The 22,049-nt window shown below is 44.2% G+C and overlaps 1 protein-coding gene across 3 annotated transcripts in view; it reads left to right on the forward strand.

Annotated features, from left to right (window-relative positions):
• Window positions 1-22,049, forward strand: part of nlgn3a (neuroligin 3a) — a 130,943-nt gene that overhangs the window by 79,332 nt on the left and 29,562 nt on the right. For all 3 annotated transcript variants that reach the window (XM_030396429.1, XM_030396430.1, XM_030396431.1), the window contains one exon: window positions 5,679-5,864. In XM_030396429.1, the coding sequence (XP_030252289.1) occupies window positions 5,679-5,864 (186 nt within the window). The remainder of the gene's footprint in view (window positions 1-5,678; window positions 5,865-22,049) is intronic.

Raw genomic sequence — 22,049 nt, forward strand, 5'->3', positions numbered from 1 at the left:
GCGAGCGTGTTATCATTCAGTTTGATTTTGCTGAGTGTCGAGGGCCAGGCCCCTGATAGATCAGATGACTTTGCTGTCATTCAAGGCGGTCTGATATTTTCTTTAATTATTGATTCATAATGAGCCCAACAGGAACCAGGGGCTTATACATAAATTCCTTTTTCCCACCATTTTCTGGTTTGATTCCGCTGTCATGTCGTATTCAGTCATATGGAACTTGTGATTTACAGGGCTGACAATCAAAAGGTGTGGGGGTTTTTTTCCTTTTTTTTTTCACTGGAAACAAGGATGTGGTGTTGGGTAAATGGCCTTCAGTGTTCCGTCCGCCATAAAGAGGCTTTCTTGTGCTTGCCTGCCCTCCTCTCTTTCTCTTTCTCCCTCTCTCGTTCTCTCCCTCTGTTTCTCTATCCTTCTCGCTCCCCTGCCCTCAGATCAGACTGCACTCCGGCCATGCTATTGGGCAGCGAGCTGTAAACAGGAGCTGTACACTGATCCAAGTGGCAATCACCTTCATCCAAGCCCACGCCCCCCTCCTGCCCCCTTCCCTTCACCCTCTCTTTGTTCCTTTTTCTTTTTTTTCCTTTCTTTTCCCTTTTCTTTTTTTTGGGGGGGTTAGGGAGTCTTTTCAGCAAGCGTAAAATCTTTACCCCTAAAAAATCTTGTGGGAATGACTCCCTGTGCAGAGGATGGACCGCTGGGTATGTCCCTTGCTCATCGTGAGCCTAACACACAGGCCCTTTATGTGGCTGGTGTGGAGGGTGGCCTCTTCCCTCCTCGGCTTCTCATCCACACCCCCAGAGGCTCCCTTTCAGCCCGGGCCTGGCTGGGGGGAAGTTGGAGCTCTTTTGTAGTGAAGGGATTCTTAGGGGAGGCTGTCAAGGCTGCGACTGTGTGGGCCTTTATTTCCCCAGAGAAGAGAAGAGGGGGAGAAAAGATAGAGGGAGAGGGCAAGAGGGAGACAGGGAGGGGGGGGGGAGTACCAAAGGAGTTTGGACACAGACGGCCTTGTTAACCGGCACCCCCAAAGAGAGAGAGGATGAGGAGGAGAAAGGAACAGGGAAAAGGCAAAGTAGACGCGAGAACGAATCCAGCAGAAAGCCAAAAAAAAAGTTCCCTCAGTTGCGTCACCGCTGTTATTCCCATCCTCCTTCTCCTCCTCTCTTTTCCTCTACTCCTCCCTATCCGTTCCCTCCATCTGTCCCTGTGTAAGCTCTCTCATCAGCTCAATAACAAGCTTTTGCCCTCCCCCTCACCCTTCCTCACCCCCTTCTTGCCCTCCGCCATTACTTTACACACATTCCATTATCCGGGAGACCGGGCTAAGAGAGATGTCTGGGGTCGGAGCGATCATTATCATCACCTCTTTCCGCTACATCGTGAGTTATAGCCCACCGTATAGAAAACAGACATTTAAATCATAATCAATAGAGCAATATCAATGCTGAGAGGCATGGCTAAAGGAAATCACTGCCGCTGCTCAGGAGGGAAGCGGAGACGCTCACTGTGGACCGAGATAGCAGTGCCTGCTTATTGATAAAATACGATCAAGCCGAAGAAATGCATTATGTGGCATCACGCTTGGCGCTGGCATTTTTTGGAAAAATAAACTCACTCTCGCTGACATTCAGGTGATTACGGCTGGTGTGTGAAAAAGGGGAAAGTGCTGGATTTGAGTGGTGATCTCCCGGTCTTTGAACATCAGTGTCTGCAGCTCATGTTCTGCTTCCGGCACAGTCGCTTGAAGCCGAAACACTGCAGAGAGCCGACGCTGTCAGGCCGTATACATTAACTGACCCTCCGGTCATGTTAAGGTGACAAGGTCGGCTAAGTTCCTCGTAGGGGGGGAGGTGTTGTACATACACACTGTAGCATTTTTGTTCAGCAAGGACGATGCAAGGTGACAGGTGCGATGTGACCTCGCCCGGACCACAGCCATCACTGCCACTCCGGCTGCGATCAGCGCTGGTTCTCTGACTCCGCTGCTGCCACAAGGAGAAAATACCAGTTCTTCATGGAGCTGAAGTGCACCACATCACTGTCAAGGAAGAACGGCTTTGAGACACGATACAAAAACACATCATGTAATCAGGCAGGACAAATTACAGCTCTAACATGCAGAGAAAGAGCACAGAATCACTGTTATTAACTCATACAGTTCGTTTGTGGTGAATTCTCATGCAAATCTCATGTCTCACCCAGCTGACGTGTGACGACAGGTTAAATTCAATTTCTGGCAATCATTGTTCAGAGCCAATTTGGGATGTTACTTGTTGGCATGTGGTGCTTATATACGCCGTTTTCTCAACAGATCTTATTAAATTCATTTCACATTTGGGCTTTACAGGATTTGAGATGGCCGTGTTAAAGTGGCCCTGTGGAATGCTCGTTAGTTTGTGTTTGCGGACTCCATTTCCAAACGTTATCTACTTAAGTTAGCTTCTGTTGCCCTCTGTTAGCATAGCCTAGAGAGGCACTGAAATGAGGCACAAAGAAAATCCACGGTCCAGCAGCATTAAACAACTTCAACAAATCATCCACAGGCTTGTGTAGGCAACTGAGAGGGACGGGGAAGGTCTCGTTTTTTACGGCTCCTTTAAACAAAGTTCAGTCAGTTCATGTTATTCCTTTTCTCCAGTGTCGCTCAACTTCAGGGCATTTTCACTTTGTCTAAAGTCACCAAAACATTTTCCACTGAAGCGTTTTTTGCTTGATACACAAAACAATGTCTTGTTTTTTAAGAGAAAAACGCATTAGGCTGTCCTCGTACGACTTCGGTGGTCAGCCTGCAGGTATAAGGCTCGGGCTTTGCTTCAGTTAACTGAGAGTGGATTGAATAAAACATCGTACATTTAATCTACAGTTTGTTACGGAAGTCACGAGGCGAGATTAATAACACGACAGAGAAAATTAAATTAGTACAAATGAATTTGTGTGCACTTAACTTTCAAACTAGCAGATCAGCTAGAACTATTTACAGTTTAATTATTATTTTACATCTGTTGAATTAACATGACTCGGGACACTAATTGCATATACCTTTTGTTAGTTAATTGGTCAGATCATTTAAAAGAGGATTTGCATATTAATTTGAATTCAAGTAGCCATACAAAGATGGATATAATGCGATTAAGGTTTATGATTAAATGCTTATTGTAAAGCGGCGCCTTGTGTGCATTAAAAATCTCAATTGAACGGGGGGTTGAGTGGCGCAGTCAAGCACATAACCAGCCTGACCAAACAGTTCAGAAGCGCTGAGCTGCAGCCCAGAATCCCAAGGTCCTGAGTAGGAGTTAGCTGTGAACAGATAGTGCACTGCACATCACGGCTCATGTGCAGCCACAGCCCACGCAGCGCTGATGAGACGGTGATCATCTGCTAGATCTGGAAATCCACGGCCAAATCTTGTGTGTGTGAGTAAGGAGGTTCGGAAATGTGGGTGAATCAAACAGAAGACGCTGAAAGTCTGGTGGGTGTTGCGTACTATAGGTGAAGAAGTAGCCATAAAGCAGAAAAATACCTCCGGAGCACAAACAACGCTCTGCTATAAATGTAAAAATAGAAATTGCCACACATGAAAACAATTACTTTGCTATCTTAATTGTTTTCCAAAGAAAATACTTTCCGTCACCTTTCCAATTAAAACATAACCAGCAGCTATAGTAGATGTATTTTTAAATGGTGCCTGCAGCGCGTCTTGTTGTCTAAGATATTGCATTCCACCTCTACATTTTAATGACCAGCTTCATTTATAGATACAAAGGAATCAACACGGCTAAAACAAGAAGTCACGAAAGACCAGAGCATCGAGCAGTGCTTTATTCCACCAGCTGGGGATCCGGCTCTCGTGATTTGCATTTTTGTCATTTAGTAATTCCTCATATTACAATGCCAAACGGATAATGTTTACTGTATCTCTTCAATTAGGCTAACAGTCGCACAGAATCCTTTCACATGCCAGCCTGCTGACATTTCGTAACCCAGCCGACATACACTTGGTGAAGTGTGAACCAATTCACAGAATGAGGGGTTATTCTGGGAGAGTCACGTCTCCTCGCTCTGTCTCCCTCTCCACGGCACCCGGGAGAGGGTTGTAAAAGCTGTTGTCCTTTAGTTATGACGGAGCATGAGGAGGAGCCACGAGAGAGAAGGAAAAGGAAAAGCTCTTGAATCAGAGTCCTCCTCTCTCCTCTCTCTGTCTGAGTCCGTCTCTGTTCCTCTGCCTGTCTCTTTCACTCTCTCTCTGCATGTGCCCTGCTGCTCTGTCATCCTCAGGGATGCGTCTGAAGGAGACCATCTGTTGATCCATTTGTCTCCTGCTTTGCCTCCTGTGCTGCCGCCTCTCTCCTATCGATGATCAGGCCTGGCCTTTCCCCTGCCCACCCTCTTTGTTGCTGCCAACAGGCACTCAGGGCGAGGCGGGTGTGCTGTTGGGGGTGGGGTATGAGGTTGTGCCCTCCAGTCTCTGATTCACACAAAGAGAGAATGGGGATTGGCAGACATGTGTCCTTCTTGTACGCACATACCATAAACGGCTAATGAGCCCGGAGCAGCTGCTTTCTAATCCGTGTTCATCTGAAGAGAGCATCGCTGTGCTGACCTGAGTCCAAAAAAACACAGATTTGATCTTTTTATCTTGTTTTTTTCCTTCATATATAAACGATTTCTTTTTCCCACCCTTAGGACTTAAACACACAGAGCTCATCATTATATGGAGGCATAGACCATGAAATAGATGTTAGAAACAATGCTGAAGGACCATCACTGCAGGCTTGTAAGCATCCACCGCCAACACATTTATTGCTTGTGAAAAGTGTGGTGGTGTTGCCACTAAAGAGAGGTGGGGGGGGGGGGGGGGATCGTGCTGCTGATGTCTCCTAGCTGTCACCTCACATGTACACTCAGGGGTTTGATGGACACTGAGTCCACCGTGGGGACTTCAGGGATTGCTTGCCTTTGATCTTCTCCCACGCCTCTCGATTACCCATCATTCAGCAGGGCTCAGGCCCCGGAGAGCAGCTGGGAGAGGGTGGTGTGCTAACACGAGCTCTGATGTACCCGAGAGAGACCCACTGTCCAACTCAGACATCATACAGCAGATTACACAGACACGGAGGGGAATGTGCATGGAAAGTGCCTATTTGTGAATGTTTAGAGCGAGAATAAAAATATGTCAGAGGAAGGTGGTCACTCTGATAGGGGGATGGAATGAGGTCGCTGTCCATATGGAGGGTTTTAAAGCATTAAAATTATTGTCAATCTTATTATCATATCTCTCTCTCTCTCGCTCGCTGCCTGCCGAGTTTTCATAGATTCGTAAGGTTTTCATCAGGACTGCTCGATATATCTGATGATGGGTGTTCACCCGGGGAGACGTGCCATTGATTTCCCATAAGGTGCAGATGACATGTGGTCACACGCGCTCCTATTTTACCAACAGCCGTGTCATCCAATAAGTCATGATTTCACCGCTGCTGTCACCTGGCGTGATGGTTCCTCTGGACAAATCGGGGTGGGGTCAGCCATTGCAGATAACCCTTTATTCTGCCGGCGTAGATGGGAAATAGATAGCCGTGCACTTGCCAAGCTGCAGTCCATTTTTATTTTGGTCAAGTGCGCCCTTAAGTGTGTACGATTATGTGATTTATTTCTGGGTTCTTAATTTTCTCTGTGTGTTGCAGGCTTCCTCAGCACGGGCGACCAGGCTGCTAAAGGGAACTACGGGCTCCTGGACCAGATCCAGGCTTTAAGGTGGATCAGCGAGAACATCGGCTTCTTCGGAGGAGACTCCAATCGCATCACTGTGTTCGGTTCTGGCATCGGAGCCTCCTGCGTTAGCCTGCTCACCCTCTCCCACCACTCTGAAGGTACAGCACAGCAGGGAGAGAGAGGGAGAGAGAGGGGGAGGGAGGGTGGGTGGGTGGTACAGCTGTGGAGCTCATGCCTGCCGGTGTGTAGGCTGCTTGATATTAGAAACCGGCGATGCAGCTAGCGAATTATTGAGTAATGTATTCTACTGTACTATACGGCATAACAAATGCTTTAAGGAGCAGGTGTTTGCATTTCAATTATTACGGTGTTCAATACCGTTCGGAAATTGAAACTCCACGGTGGATTTTCGAACCCCATGTGGGTCTTGACGTACTCTGCTGCTCCTGTTTTGTTAGCATCTCTCTCCATGTCAGAAATAAACATGTAGGTATATGCGTCTTTGTAAGGAAGATAAAAAGGGACGTGGAGTACCAGGGGAGAGCTTTTCAGAGACAGCCACAGTCATGCAAAATGACACACACACACACACACACACACACACATGAGCACTGTAAGCAATGTTGTTTATCTGCTGGCTACCTTAGTGCTACTTCATGATGATTTACTGCCCATGTTGGCCATGTCTTTAATCCTAAATGCAGCATTCCCACTTTAACCTGGACATGCGATAAACACCGCCCCCATACACATGCTTCCCCAATGCATCATTGAATTAAGATGGAGCCTCGCTGCTCCTTGGCAAGTTCTTGCAGGAGGAGAATTGCACCCTGCAGAGTCTGCATCATCCAACTCTTAACCTGGAATTGTTACACTCAGTCACGTACGTGTCTGTCCCTTTAAAAGCTGGCTGTTTGTTTTAGCATTTAATTGATAGCGGCGTTGTGTACATGACAGGCTATCAGGATATTGAGGGGTAAGCGATGTTTATGGGTTTGTGCATTGTGGCGGCGATATTCCAAACAAGGAATCTTTACATTCAGGCACGCTCACGCCACCCGCTCGTGAACATATTAACAAGCCACAAACATGTCGCGTTTTGACACACGTGGTCGGAAATGTAACACGGGGGCTTTTAGTGTACATTAGACGGGAGTGAATTACATTAAAGAAATCACTCTTGCATTAAATGGAGGATCGGTCCAAGGCAAGACTGTGGTCAGGAAAAGCTAACCCACCACTGACACTGACACTGACACACACACACACACACACACACACACACACACACATTCCTGCTTGTCGTCACTAGGCAAAGTAAACCCCTCCAACATGCAGGAACCTGAAAGAGGTCATTTGAGCTCCTTTTTCCTTCGGTCCCCGTCGCAGTGGCAGGGATTTGTGATGTGTTTTGCGTTCTCCAATTTGCATTAAAGTGTTACTAATTGCCTTGATTTCCTCTGATGAATGATGACTGCTTTTGGATTGAATTTTTACCGTAAATGCCTTTTTTATTCATACTCCATAATGCCACGCTCCATGTAGCATGTTATTATACTGCCAGTGAAACCATCTCCTCTGCCTCCTAGTAAATTGGATATTACCGGGTCTGTTTTTTCCCCTGAATGGAAATGTATGCCCCACTGATGGGATGGAAAAAAAAAAGGAGCCAGTAAAACTTGAGGGATCCTAGGAAATTGAAACAGGAAGCCTTCTATCACGCAGGGACTCTTGCTGCGAATGTTACCAATGGCAATCAGATTTCACACAGTCTCTCTCGGAGCACAGATTGTTGTAATTATATAAAGTTTAGGACTGGAGTGGGCTGCAGGATGTGACAGGAAATCCAAGTGAAGAAATGTCTTCTTGCACCTGCTTTCAGAACATCCGCTGCTCCCCCTCCTCCTCCTCCTCCTCCTTCTCCTCCTCCTCTCTTAACCACTGAAGTGCAAACTGGTAGGATGTCCTTGTTGCCAGGAAAACACAATAAACAAGACAGGATTTAGAGGGTCTGGATCAAAATAGTGGGCAAAATGGAAGTAAAAATCTATAATCAAATGAATTACACACTGATGCAAGAGCACACCTGGCTTCAGGTGGCCTTCAGTGATGGATTTGTGTGCTTATTTCCTGTCCAGATGAGCAGACTGATGCTTCTGAGGAAGTGCGCCTTTTATTTAGTTTCTTACTTCGCTCTCTGAATGGAAATCAAGTCACCAAACAAGACTGTCAACAAGCGATGTGTGATCTGACATTGTTTAGATCCTGATTGGTCTTGAAAGTGTCCACAATATAATTTTCTGGCGTACTGTAGAGATTACCGATTCAGTGTAGAACTGCAACGATTAATGAATTCGTTGTCAACTGTTAAATTAATCTGTTTTGATAATCGATTAATAGATTTGAGGTAACAGAAAAATCACAAACTTTCACACTCTCTAATGTGTGACAAAACAAGACATTTGAAGATGAGCAAGGGATCGATTCATCTAAAATCAATAATAGATAGATTAATTTACAATTATAGTAATCACCCTGATTTCATGTCATGTCACTTCTGTTTCCAAACTTCACACAACTATTGAATTTTCATTATTGAATGTCTTCACACGCTCTACCTTAGGCTTGGCACACAGATTCCAATTCACCCCTCTCGACAATCTGGTCTGGACCCTTGGTTGGTGCAGATGTTTGGTCCAGATTACATGGTAATTTGAGGGGTGTACAGATCCACTTTTAGACCTCAATGCTTAAAGATCTGTCTCGGCCACCCTGATAAGTATGTTTCATATTTAGGATGTAAATCTGGAAGTGTACAATGGTCATTACATGAGTTGTTTCACAACAGCTGAGGAGGAAGGCATCCTGACGGTGCTGGAGAGCAATGATGAACATTATGGTCCTTGAGGCTAACACTAGCTAGCATACTGCTGTTGACAGATACTTATACTGACATGTTAAACGCGTCCCCCCAACCACTTTCTCATCCAGACAAGTTTCTTCTTTTTTTGTTTTTCTCCCTGAAAAGTGCTATTAACACTTAGTTGTAGCATTAGTCTCCATTTCGTTTACATCTGCTGCCCCATGAGATCACGTGAAAGAGAACACGTAAGGTGCTGCATCGTTCCCTCTGGCACGATAATCTTAATAACATCTTTTACTGTGGGATGCGCCATTGATTTAAAATCTTGTTGTGTTTGCATGTAAAGAAAATTCTAACCAAATTAGATTATAGAATCTGTGAAGACTCTCTAATGTTGTGTGATGCTGAGGATTTTAACACCTGAGGCCTTAGGTGAGGTATTTTAAACAATGCTACACGAGTTTTGTCCAGAACTAAATTTATTGTGGTATTGTATTGGCTAGTTTAAGTCTGGCTAAAGCCAACCTGACCTTTCAAAATTGAGAGAAAAGAATGCAATTTAGAATGGGGATCATGTTTGCTATTAAATAGATTGTGATATTGTGTTTGGCCAGATTGCCCACCTTCACTCACAGGCAAAAAATTGCTGCTTTATCTGCAGAAAAGTAGGTAGCGGTGTCACATTGAATGTGGTGTGTTTGAATTCACGAGTCGAATGAGGTAGGCTATGATAACATCACGTAGGATCACATGTCTACGTGCACGCACAAACATTCTCCTTCACCTGCGGCTCCGATGCAGGATAACGAGGCACAGGTAAAAAAAAAATAAAAAAGAGAAAAGAAAGAAAAAGTAAATCTGCGATGACACACTGGCTCTTGAGCTCCCTGGTGTGTCGGTGTATTTAATGACAGTATTCCCACTCTTACTGTACACAGTCTGTCATCACTGCCTACAGTGCATAGACTTTCCATCTAACAGGGGCTCCTTTATGCCTGTTGGTGGCAGAGTGACAACTTACTTCAGATGCTCCATGCTCCTCCTGAAGCCTATTTAATAAGCTGGATCCTCCTATATCATCCCGGCCCTCCGGCCTCTCTCTTTGATTGCCTGCTCCTCTGGCCTGGCCTTGGTGTCGTCTCCATGTGGGCGTGCCGAGGGCTCCAGTCACCACAGGGTACATCCATCACAAACTCCCTCCCCCCCACCCTCCCGGCGCCTTCTGGCCTGAGTGGAGGCTGGCCTGGACGTCCTCTCGTGAGGGCTGGATTTTTTAGACCCCGGCCCCTGCCCTGCCTCCTCCATCTAATCTCCTCCTCACTGCACCCATCTGTCTCCCTGCCTTCACAGACAGTAAAAGCATGCGAGGGATACACGCTTTCTCTCCATGTGCCAGTGTGTGCATCTCTCTTCCTTGCTCCCTCTCTGGGTGTCTGCTCCCTAGTCTGCAGCGTGTGTGGTGCGTTGCTATTAATAAGATGGCTGCTCCCTTGTCTGCTATGTGGCGAGCAATCTAGCTGCACATCTGAGACTTTGGAAGCAGAATGGTCATTAAAAGTGTGCTCTCTCTCGGCAGGAGAGTGTTTTTGACCGGCTTATTAAATGTAGCTCAACAGTTGTGTTCCCACGGAGAAAAATCTCTGTCCCCATCTTCTTTTTTTCCAGCTTCAAACAGAAAAACGGCTCAAGAAGTTCAGAAGCAAGGACATTAGCCAGTCCCTTGTATTATCTATCTGGCATCACACAGGCACTAATTGAACATGTAGATGTGGCTTTTTCCCTATCTCCTAATAATCAGTATGATATAAAAAGTCAACTGGCTTCTCTGCACATGAGCAGAATACCAAGTAGCCAGTGACTCAGACATGTGTATTTGGGCATATTATCTCCCTGTAGAAAGGAATCAATATATCTGTTTCTTATTTCACAAAAACATGCTGTAAACCAGTGCACATGTGTCTACAGCAGCTGTCGGCATAGTATGTGGACGCTGGCGAGTCTATGCACCGAGCGCACATGAAGAAAGGGCTGGTTGTAGAGCCGCTGAAGGTCGTTTGGTTTCATTTTTTTCCCTCTCTTCCTGTAAGCAATCAGGATAAAAGCTCCGCTTCTGAGGAAGTGCTCCCCTTTTAATGGAACGTCTTAGACATTAAAGACAGCTAGTGTGGAGGATCCTTCATGCCAATGTCAGCTTTCATTTTTATTAAGACTTCTGGGTTATTGAGGACCATAAATGTGCATGTTAAATGCTTGGGTTTTATTACAGCAGTGCAATGACTACCAAGGCTTTTTAATGCAAGACATCACCAAGCAAACACTGAAACCCCTTGGACCATGAGTATTAAGAGGGCAGTGTGACAGGTGCTCATCTTTTTTGGCAAAGGGTAACAAGTTTTTGAATGCGTTTGGTGCAAAGGATAGCATCGAAGGTGATTAAGTGAAGGAGTGCATCATGGGATGTGTAGAAATCGAGGATCAGGTTGATTGGAAAAATCAAATGACGTGGCGGGACATTTTTCTCCAATCAAATCTGAAATATTAACTATGTTGATGGCCGCTCTTCATAGTGAAATCTACACGCTGTGGATTTTCTCACTGGAATTTATGATTCATGCAGCCGTGGAGAGGATGTCACTCGGTAGTCATAGGAGTTGATGCATCACTGTACAATTTCCTTCAGCCGATTGGGTGAGAAACTAGAGCCTTCGTTCGAGCGACTGGACTGTGATGATGATAATGATTACAGTTGGACACAAGCCGCCACGTCCTTTACAGTCAAGTATGTCCGGTCAATGAATCATGTAGAGGCAAAATGGCTGTCAGAAAAGAGCCTTAATAACCTAAACTAAAATGACACCCGCATCCTAATGAATGTGACAGTATCCTCATAATACGGTGTCACTCTTATTACTGATGTTATACACAGATAATGAAAATATGATATGATGGATACATTTGGACTGTTTGGAATACAAAGTGAATATTAAGCTTGATTTGATGAATTATGTGATATTCGTCACATTTAGTAGGAAAATAAATACAATTGAATAACGATTTCTAACATAGTAAATCATGGGTTTATGCTGAATATTGCATAATATAGACGTGGGCTGCACCCTGAATAAAGTCATATTGATAAGTTTGCAAAATAAAAGCTTAATTAATCAAAAATGTCCTCCATTAAACAAATCGACTCACTATAAGAATGCGTGTTACAGTATCAGACATAGCAAATCTGATGGAGCGGGTTCAGGAGTTGACAACTGAAGACATTTTGTGTGTATTTCACTCTGTTTTTCGGGTTTGGGTCAGTTCTGTTGTTGTCTCCCCAGTTTCTTAAATAGTATTGATGCAGTAGATTTAACAGTACATTAATAGTAATAGTACTCTACGGTAATAGTCAGTTTTAAATCACTTTTAAAGACCTATTTTGATTGTAAGGTCTTCCTGTGTCTGCACTGTCACTGTACTTTAATCTTTAAATCTTTAAACACTGCACTTAAGTCGTACACGACTCTCTTTGAGTGTACCTGTTGCATTTAAACATTTTATCTCCGGTGTTTTTATTGCTTAAGTCATCCGTTGTTGTTAGCTTTATTTCTCTTTTATTACTTTGTATTTTATTATTGTGTTTTTGAGTTTGTGTGCTGTGGAGCACTTTGTTATGCTGGTTTTGTTAAACGCTTTACAAATAAATGTATTATTATTGTTACATATAGTTTCATTCATTGTTAGTTTTAAGGCATGTTAGTGTGAGCCTTATGTGTTTTTTTAAGGCACTATGTGAAGTGTTTGCATTGGTGTAGAGCTGTCTGGTGTTGTCACTTGATAGAAAATCAACTAGCAACTCATCTGATAATCAATGAATCGTTTCACTCTGCAAAAACTGGTTCCAGATAAACACATTTGCTGGTTTGTTTCTATGACAGTAAATCTAATGTTTGTGTGTTTGGAACTGTTGGTTGGAAGTCAACTTGGTCTTTGGTCTGTATTTTTTTGTTATCTTTGATAGACCAATGATTAATCACTTAATCAAGAATACATTCAACACCTCAGTCATTATTTTAAAAAACTGTCAGTTTAAGCACTTAACACATGTCAGACTTTCTTTTCCAGACTACATCTGACATAGAGTGAGGATTTATTCTCCATCATTATAGTAATTATATTTCAATCCCTTAATGTTTCACAGCTTTGTGAGTGACTCCACATGGCAGGTTAGAAAACAAGGTCCTGTATTGGCCGTCTGGTGATTTCCCTGCACAAATCAATGCAAATGACTACTGTGCTGTTTCTGGCATGTATTTAACGTGCAGACCTATAGAGGAAGAGTGGCAACAATGTTTATTGGACCTAGAATCAATCTGCCTCCGTCATCCTCGCTGATACAGTGCTGTCGTCGTGGGATTCAAAGGCTGTGTTGCCATGAGCACCTAACCTCTGCTCTGACAATCATTTACCATGTACAGGCAGGCCTGTAGTCGTCCTCAGAGGGAACAACACAAACACTATTGTAGTGAGGCTGCTGGGAATTATAAGGAACTGCTGAGCCTGGACAACTTGTGTACTCATTCATTTGCTGCATTTTAAGATATCGACATGTTATCTAAGGCTAATGTAAACGCTGCTCCAAATTAACTTATCTTACAGAGTGAAGATGGAGGCCAACGGGCCATATAGATGAAGAGTGTGTGAGTGTTACACTACATCACCGCTTTAACTGTGCTGTTACATCCGGCTATGACCTTTTGAAAATAACATGTGTGGGTTTCCTCTCTGGAATGAGACCCATGGGAGGCTCTCTTGTGGAATGGCCTTCAGGCCTGCACACCCCCACTCCATAATGTCCCTGTGCTGAGCTCTCACAGTACAGATCCAGAGGTGCAATCCATCCACGCTTAGTGTCAGTTGCATTTCTGTGGGCTCAGGCATAGGAGCCAGGATCCATCGCTTGTGAAGTTTCAGCATCAAATAAATGCACCTTGCAAGTGTTGGAATATGAATTGGAGTCACCGGGAAAGATAGCTGCAAAACCACATCCCTGGGATGTTATTCATACACGATGCAGCTGCCATTGTTGTGCAAATGCCTCGTGCTTGAGAAAAACCAGGGACAATTGTCGAAGTTGAATAGGCCCCATTTCTGAGGTGTCAAAGGCATTCAGCAAGTCGACACTGTAAAGTTACCTGGGTGTTTGGGGCAACAGAATGCCTGCATCTCCAGGTCTGATTTGGCTGTTTGCTGAAGGGTGTCTGTGCATCTCAGGGTGTGAAAAAGGCCTATGCGAGATGAGAGAATGGGGACGCGCCTTGTCAGGTGCCGTATTCTTCTACCTCGATTGACAAGAGCGATAATTAAACCAGGGGGATGCCATCTCTGCAGAGCGAGAATGCTTGTATTTATTTACGCTGACTACTCTGCTTTGTTGTCTGCCATATAGTGTGGCCGTCATTGTGCGGAGAAGGCAAACTGCTTTTAACAAGTGGCCTACGCAACATTTTTCAGGCGCTTTTTGAACGACAATGTATTTGACTTTGTATAGCAGAGCCAAATTGCTTTATTTTTCGCAAAACAAAGATGGAGGATTGTTCTGCAGCTAAGAGGTATTTCTCTGTTTAGAACTCACAAGAAAATTGGAAATGGCCTAATTCAGGCAGCAAATAGGTTTTTTTTCTCTTCACTACTGACCGTTGCAAAGAGAAAAATTAAGTTGAGCAGGAGAGAAAAGGGGACTCTGCAGCATAATGCGTGGTGGGAGGGGGGCTATTAAGGTAAAGATGACTCCACTGAGGTCCGATAGCTGGTTTGAGGTAACACTCTGGAAAATAATATCCAGTTGGGCTGTCCATCAGTGGCAGGCAGCTTTACCTATCCCTAGCCAGAAGAGAGCGGAGGAATGAAGAATTGACAAATGGCCTGAAAACGGTGGAGGCAGTTCATTCAGGTAGTCCAGCCATCAGTCTGTCCCTGCTTGCAGCAGGTAGTTGAGCCTATAAAGCATGGAGTTATAGGTGTTAAAGAGCCGAGCAGCAGGTCAGAGAAAGAAGCAGGGGATAATTGAGTACTTTAGTAAATCCATGCCTCCATCAACCAAGGTAATAGCTCAGAGCATTGCATATACCTGCAGGCCCAGATCCACAACTGTATGAATAGGCTTCGGCAGCTTGAGCGACATGTGGCACACACGGGCTGTCTCAGCAATATTCTCTGAGAAAATACAATGAGACCCATCTGTTGATGCATGGCTGAGATTGCTTTTGGAATCTAATCGCAGCTGATGAACGAGGCGACTACAGAATATGTCATCTGTTGATGACCCGCAATCCCCAGTGAAGACGGTGGCGAGTCATTAGTTCAGGTAGATCCCCTCTATGAATCATTCTTGATAAATCTTTGTCAAGGGCGCATTCATACACCTCCTAATGGACAGTGACAGTGGAATGGGGGATCGGGGGCTGCAGCTCCCGGCTGTGCCCCGCCATTCTTTGATCATGTTAGGCTTTAGATCAATTAAACCAATAGCTGCATCATATTGCTCCCAGACTGTCTCGTCTGTTTCCTCTCTTGATTGGTCTAATGACTTGATGGAGGTATCTGTCTGTCTGCCTTTCCGTTTCCCTGCTGCATTCCCTGCCTCAACTTTCGCCGCCTTAATCTCCGAGGCATTTTCTTCAGCCCCCCTTTTTCCCTGTTCCTCATAGCAGTTTCTTTCTTTTTCCAGTTCCCCACCCTCCCCCATGTCTCTCTTTCGTCTTCTCACCATGTCTCCCCCTCGCTCTCCCTCAGTCTTTCTCTCTCTGGCACCAGTGTAAAGCATCCATTATAGAGTGATGCATGGGTGTCTGTGTGAGTGGGAGAGTAGGGACTTGGCACTCCTCCTGCCCCACCTGCAGAGGAAGCACTGACAGCTGAGCACTGGGGGCTCATCTCTCCCCCCTCCTCCTACCCCTCCACCCATCTCCACATCTCTGCTGACCTCCCTCCTCCTCTCACACCTTCTCCATCTCTCGCCTTCTCCCCTCCATTCCCTGTTGTTCAACACATATTGGCCCAGTTTCTCTCCCACCACTCACTCCTATCCCGTTTGCTATTTTCACATTTCATTATGTCCATCCATCTTTGCTTCTGCACTGACTGTTCTTTCTTTTTTTTGTCTTCTCCGCTGCATTTTTTTTCCCACACTCCCGATTGTGTAAGTGTTCATTCATTAGGCATTCCACACGAGGCAACTCGGCTGGCTGGATGTGTTGTTAAATAGACTGTTGTTTCCGCGTTTGTCGGCCAGATGAACAACCGCGGTGTAATTAGCTGAACTTTGCCCTTTAGTGATGACCACGAGCACTCTGTGTTTGCTTGTTGTTGCTGACAGCTCACCTCTGCGGCTAGCTAGGTCACTCCTTCGGTGTCCATACATCTGTTTATCTCTGCCGAGAGAAGAGTGCTCAATGCCTCCACATGAATAACAGAAGGGTACTGTGGAGCTGCTACGAAGCTGCGGCACGCTTCACAGCACCGTCGCACTCCTCATCAATTTAACCGCTTTGCATAACATGTGATTTATATACATTTTTGCAGCAGGAAGGGAACATTACTAGGTGTGTCAGACTCTTTTTGAGACTTCTAAATTATTTTGAAATAGGAAATGTATGACTTTCGCCCACTTAATTTTGGCATAGACGCTTCATCTGCACAGAGAGGAAAAAAACTTGTTTACTGCATGATTATAGGCATCCAGGAATATATCATTCTGTTTACACAGAGCCCGCTTGCTACTCTTGTACTCGCAGACAGAATGATTTGGAAGGAAAATTGTTTTTTCAATGTGTGATAAGAAGTGTCGCATAGGAAAAACATCACTCCAATTACTTTGCTGTGGGACTAAACTGGTGCGAGTCTGTAACAGTGTGATATAGGAACAGGAATTTCATGTATACCATCTGGATCCCTATCACTGACATAATGTGCTGTAAGTGTTTAGCTGTCTGTGTGTGTGTGTGTGTGTGTGTGTGTGTGTGTGTGTGTGTGTGTGTGTGTGTGTGTGTGTGTGTGTGTGTGTGCGAGTGTGTAAGAACAGGGCCACGTGCAGTCACAAGCTGTATCCTTCCTACCAAGATGTTCAATTCTGGGCAGTGCAAATGCATTAGCCTTAGCTGTGAAATTTGCATAGTCTGAGCACAATGAAATCCCCAATGAGAGGAACTTCAGCAAACATGCTGACAAGCAGAAACCTCTACTATAAAGGGCCAACAATGTGCAACCTGACAAAAAGACTAAATCTTTTGCTCTCAGGCCCGCAACGCTGTAATAGATTTTTAGCTTAGAGAGGTAGCATAAGCTATAGATCCTTTTCAGTGATAAAAGAGAGGGACTCACCAAATCGAACGCAACTGTCAGAGGAATAATATTACCAGTGCGCTATTTCACCACTTTGAGATTATTTCTACATCAAGTTACAATGTTCGTACATGCTCTGGAGAGAGAGGCTACCTGTGGCTGAAAGCTAAAGAATAAAAATGGCAAAAATGCAATTTGGAACTTGGACTTTGAATTAAATTAGCATCTGCATGCTACAAATTGAATATAATCTCAGTTGCTGTAGCTTGTACAGCCCATTGAATCATGTGACAGTGAATCATTCACACCATTTGCAAACTGGCTCATCAAAGGAAGGGTAAGAAGCTGTCTGACATGTAGAGTCATACGGGAACAATAATGAACCTGTGCATCTCTTCTGCTGGAGATTTGTGTACTGTTTTTCCTCGTTAGGTAGAGGTCTCACGATTATCTGCCTACAAAGAAATGTCCTGACAAGACCCAGCTGTTACTGCCTTAACAATATTATCAGATGAGCCCACAGTGGTTAACCTTAAAGCTAAACTTCAACACTTGCCGCAGCTGCTTACCAAAACAAAACCCTCAAAAAAACAATCTGAAAGGACACCTCAATGCCCTCCATGTGCAGGACCTAAGAATTTCAGATTTTGGCAAATAGAGGCCTTAGCAAACTATTGAAAAAAATACAAGGTCATGTCCTTGTATTTTTTTATCTGGGAATATCAAGGTTCTTTGTGACCTGGTGGGAGAACATTTTACAGTCAAAAATACATTTCTTTTTCAAGCCCAACGAAATAAACAAAGAAAGAAAAAAAAATCAGCGTCCACCAGAGCACTTGCACTTGCAGCATGTAAAACAAACATTTAAACCAATGTTGAGAGATAACACACCAACACTTAAGTTTTTTGGGTAGATTATTTCCTCAGAAGTTTCCTGGAAAGAATGATGTCATTTTTAATAATTATCTGTTTTTATAAGCAGCTGTTGATTTCCAAAGTTAATCCCTTTATTTTGGATCACTTTCCACCTTCCAATAAACAGAAGCATACCATCACTCAAAACATGTTTAAGATGGTATAACCACTAAATAAGTCTTCATCTGGGTGTCAGGTTTTAATATTTAATACCTTTGGTCAGGCCTCAAGGTGTTTTGGTCCCAGTAGAAAACTGAACGATAGTCTGCACATATGCAGCAAGTCAAGCAACAAGAGGAGTTGTTTTGCCTACAAAATTGGTTTTGCCCCCTGAAGGCTTTTATTCTGAAGTAACTGCAGGAAGTGCTGAGAACGTCTTTGCTGACAAAGCACGGCAATGAAGCGGATCAGAAAACCAGCGAGGCTCCTATCTGTTAGATGAAAAGTAAGAGCATGAATGTAGGAGTAAAACAAAACTCCCAATGCGACTCTTACAGTGCGATATCCATGAGCTAACACTCGCAGATTAAAGCAAACACTAAAAGCAAAGTTTTACCTCAAAGCTGTTCGTGATGAGCAGTTTAGTATTCAACACACTGGCAGACGTGGTTGTGTAAAGAATGAGCAGAAAAGAAATTGCGGAGTACGAGGAACTGTACTCACACCTCACACCTAAGCTTTCACACCTGGCTAATTGCTGCAAAATGTAAGTGTAGACTGTCAGATTCTTCCGCTCAAGCTTTGATGCAGGTTCGGAACAGACCTTTATTGTGACACGTAATGCGATTATTCAAAAGATTTTAAAAGAATACGTGCAGGACAAATCTTCAACTGTGTGACATTTCAAGGTGGCCTGGAAAGACAGTCAAGCCTCTGACTGACTCAATATTTAACTTAAACAAACACTGCTCTCTGCCAGCCAAACATAATGCCGTATCAAGTTCTTACAAAATGAAAATATGTGTCGCGCCTGAAACATTTCTCCTTGTTTAAGTGAAGGCTGTTTGGAGAGCACGCATCCTCCGCAGTATTTCACATGTTGACAAACCCATATGGCATGCCACTAATCTTGATCGATGCGCACCACTGTGAACACTACTCACGCTGTAGAGGATAATGAAATGTAGCAATGCAACATTTCACCAAAATCATTACAGCGATCTGTTTATCATCCATTATAAAAAAAAAAAAAAAGGCATCATGGCCTCGGCCGTTTTCCACTCGGAGGAATCAATGCAAGGGAGTGTTTAGTTCCCAAACACAGAGCGGCACAGAATGCTCCTAAAAAATTGTCTGCACTTGCCCGATGTGCTATTCTTAGGGTTCCCCTCAGAGCCACTATCTAATTGGAGCCTTGGTTGTTGTATCGGGGAAGCTATCCTCTGCACAGGCTTCTTTATGAGGCCTGTGAGTGACTGATATCCCCTGCCTGGATGTCTGTGGCTGTTCTCAGGCATGTCCCGGGACTCCTGCTCATCGGTGAGGGCTTCATTAGCCGGAGATGGGAGGTGGCAGCAGCGAGAGAACAGCTGTTTAGTTAACCACTTGCATTGTTAGCCAGCCTTCTCCGTATGCCTAACTGCCTAAATCCGTCCCCTAGCTGCTAATAGAATGCTCATTAGGAGAGAGGAGGGAGACTCGATGGGAAACAGCGCCACTGCGCTTCAACCCTACCAGCCTCCGCTACTCCTCCTCTCCCTCTGGTCTCTATTAAAGAGCGGTATGGAATAATACCTTCCCTCTGTGGAACAACTACCTATCCAGCCCATCCTGACCGCTCACCCTGACCTCCTGGGAAAGACGTTGGGTGTGTGGGTATCTGATTTTTCCTCTGAGACGACCACCAGCCTCTGTGATTCCAAAACATGCTCAGCACTTGCAGAGACACTGGAAGAAACAAGCGAAAATCCCAGAGGACAGACAGATGATGTCTTCTGCTGTGAGCCCTGAGAAAGAGAAGGGGTTAGTTTGGTGTGTGGATTTTTCATTTATTTTCTTATTTTTTGCAAATGTCCCCCAAGCGGTGTGATGTTTAATAATGCAAACGCTGTAGATTGTGCTGGCGTAATTTGTCAGGAGCCCAAAAGCACACGTCTTTTTCTCTGTGTCAAAACTGATGAAGCTGGCAAGGAGGAGGGAAAGCTGCGACATCAGAGATGGCACTGTGAATATCTGATGGTGTTCATGGGAACAGCTACAGATCAGAGCCAAAAACACATCCCTGGCTGAAAAAGGGTGGCCAATGTTTGATTAGAATTCAAACAGGGAAACATGTTACCATGGAAGTACTTCATTGAATCAGCACAGGCCAGTTGCCGACGTTCCCCTCGCAGAAATGCAGGAACAGTGCACAGTGGCAGGACGACATGGGGGGGGAGACAGTGTGTGGCAGAACTGATATGCTCCGAGCTATTTACTGTCAATGACAGCAACTAAAGATGCCGCTGTCATGTGGAAATGAACTCAGAATGGTGTACACAGAATACATAATATTCACACCTGTGAATAATAATACCATATTGCCTAATATAAGGGATCCATGATAATGACAAGACAGTGCTTCCTTTTGCCTTTTGATAAACGTTAAAAGCCCTCGATAGGCAGATTTATACCTCGAATCCTTTGAATGGCTGTTGGGGAACGTAATGATTTATACTGTGAGACAAACTGTCATACTGTTATTTGACTGTGGGCAACGTTGCAAATCAATAAGCAGGAATGTTTCTGTCAAACGGAATTTTGATGTAATTTTTGCATTAACATGATGAAGTGCTTTCATTTATCAGGTATTTAATTTGCTAGATTTGCCCAAAACAGACATTTCTGTCAGGCTTTGTTTTTTATTAAATGGTTTGTCAGCTTTGACAATGTACTCTGTCACAAAAAATATCAACATGACAGTTTAAATTAGACAAACTGGGATAGGGGATTTTTTTTTTCCATATTGCTGACTTCTATTTTAAACATATTTTTGACATTTAAACCACATCAATTAAAATACATAGTTTTGTTAAGCCTACTTGTTTGACAAAACTATCCTGACTCAAGATCAGCTCACTAGCTTTTCCCAGAGCTTTCACATTCGGATGGAAGGTGTAGCCTTCTGAGACAACGAAGGCTCGACTGAGCGGTGTTCAATGAGACAGTCTGGTCTATATACATCACCAGCTCCCCCCATCTTACCTCCACTGCTCCTGTTGCCTCACAACCTTTACAGTATTGAAGTCCCATGTTGTGTTGATATAATTGTTTGGTTAGCTATTTAAGAGACTTGAAACCCCATACATATATTTAAGTGTATTCAGCTGCTTTTTCGCTCTGTGTGTCGACCATTGTTGAAAAAATGTGAAGATTGCAACAGTTGAAACGAGAGGTGTGGACATTTCTCGATTATGAGATGCATCGCAATGTGGAAGTGGAAGATTTACGCATCGCTGCAGAGACGGAGCATAATCGAGAGTCGGCAGCTTATGCTGATTGTTGATTGTCTGGCCTCAGATGGACAATAAAGTTAAGTCACAACGTTGCTCCCATGCTTTGATTGTGGGTGGACATTAGGCTAACAGTACTTGATTACTTGTGTAGGAGGGATGTCGGAGGGAGGCAGAGATCATCTGCAAGTGATGAAAAAAGAGACATCTCGGGGCACATGTTGTATTTTATGTCCTCGCTGGGAAGCACGAACTGGACGAGACCCACCCTGACTGCGACTTCTGCGTCGCATTTGCCATTTTCACACGAAGCTAACGTCTGCAGCCATAAATAATCACTTTGCCGTCCAACTCAGAAAGGTATGTTCAGCAGAGTCAATAAATTCCTTATCTTAAAGCTGCTCTGTGAAAAGAATGTCATTGTAGATTATAACAAACGTTCAAGGCACTGCAGATGAATAAATGTTGTTGTTGTTGAACTTTCTGAATAAAAGGGGAATTTAAATGATGAAAAAGTAGCCGTGTGAGATAGATCATTTAGGATGCCCTACACAGAGAGATGCATGGAGAATCATTTTGCTTTTCGAATCGTTGACAGCTGAATCATAATCGTATTGAATTGTGAGGCCAGTGAAGATTAACGCCTGTAGTTTGAACCTTCGCGGCACGAAGAGTGAAGGCTGCATTTGAAGGAAATCTCGAAATGGCTCAGCCTTGTTGCGCCGTGGTGATACATTCGGTCTTCAAATATAGTCCTCCGAAGGATGTTTCCCCTGAATTGAGACACAGCTGGAGTTTCG

The sequence above is a fragment of the Sparus aurata genome, chromosome 18, assembly GCF_900880675.1.
Source record: "Sparus aurata chromosome 18, fSpaAur1.1, whole genome shotgun sequence".
Lineage (NCBI taxonomy): Eukaryota > Metazoa > Chordata > Actinopteri > Spariformes > Sparidae > Sparus > Sparus aurata.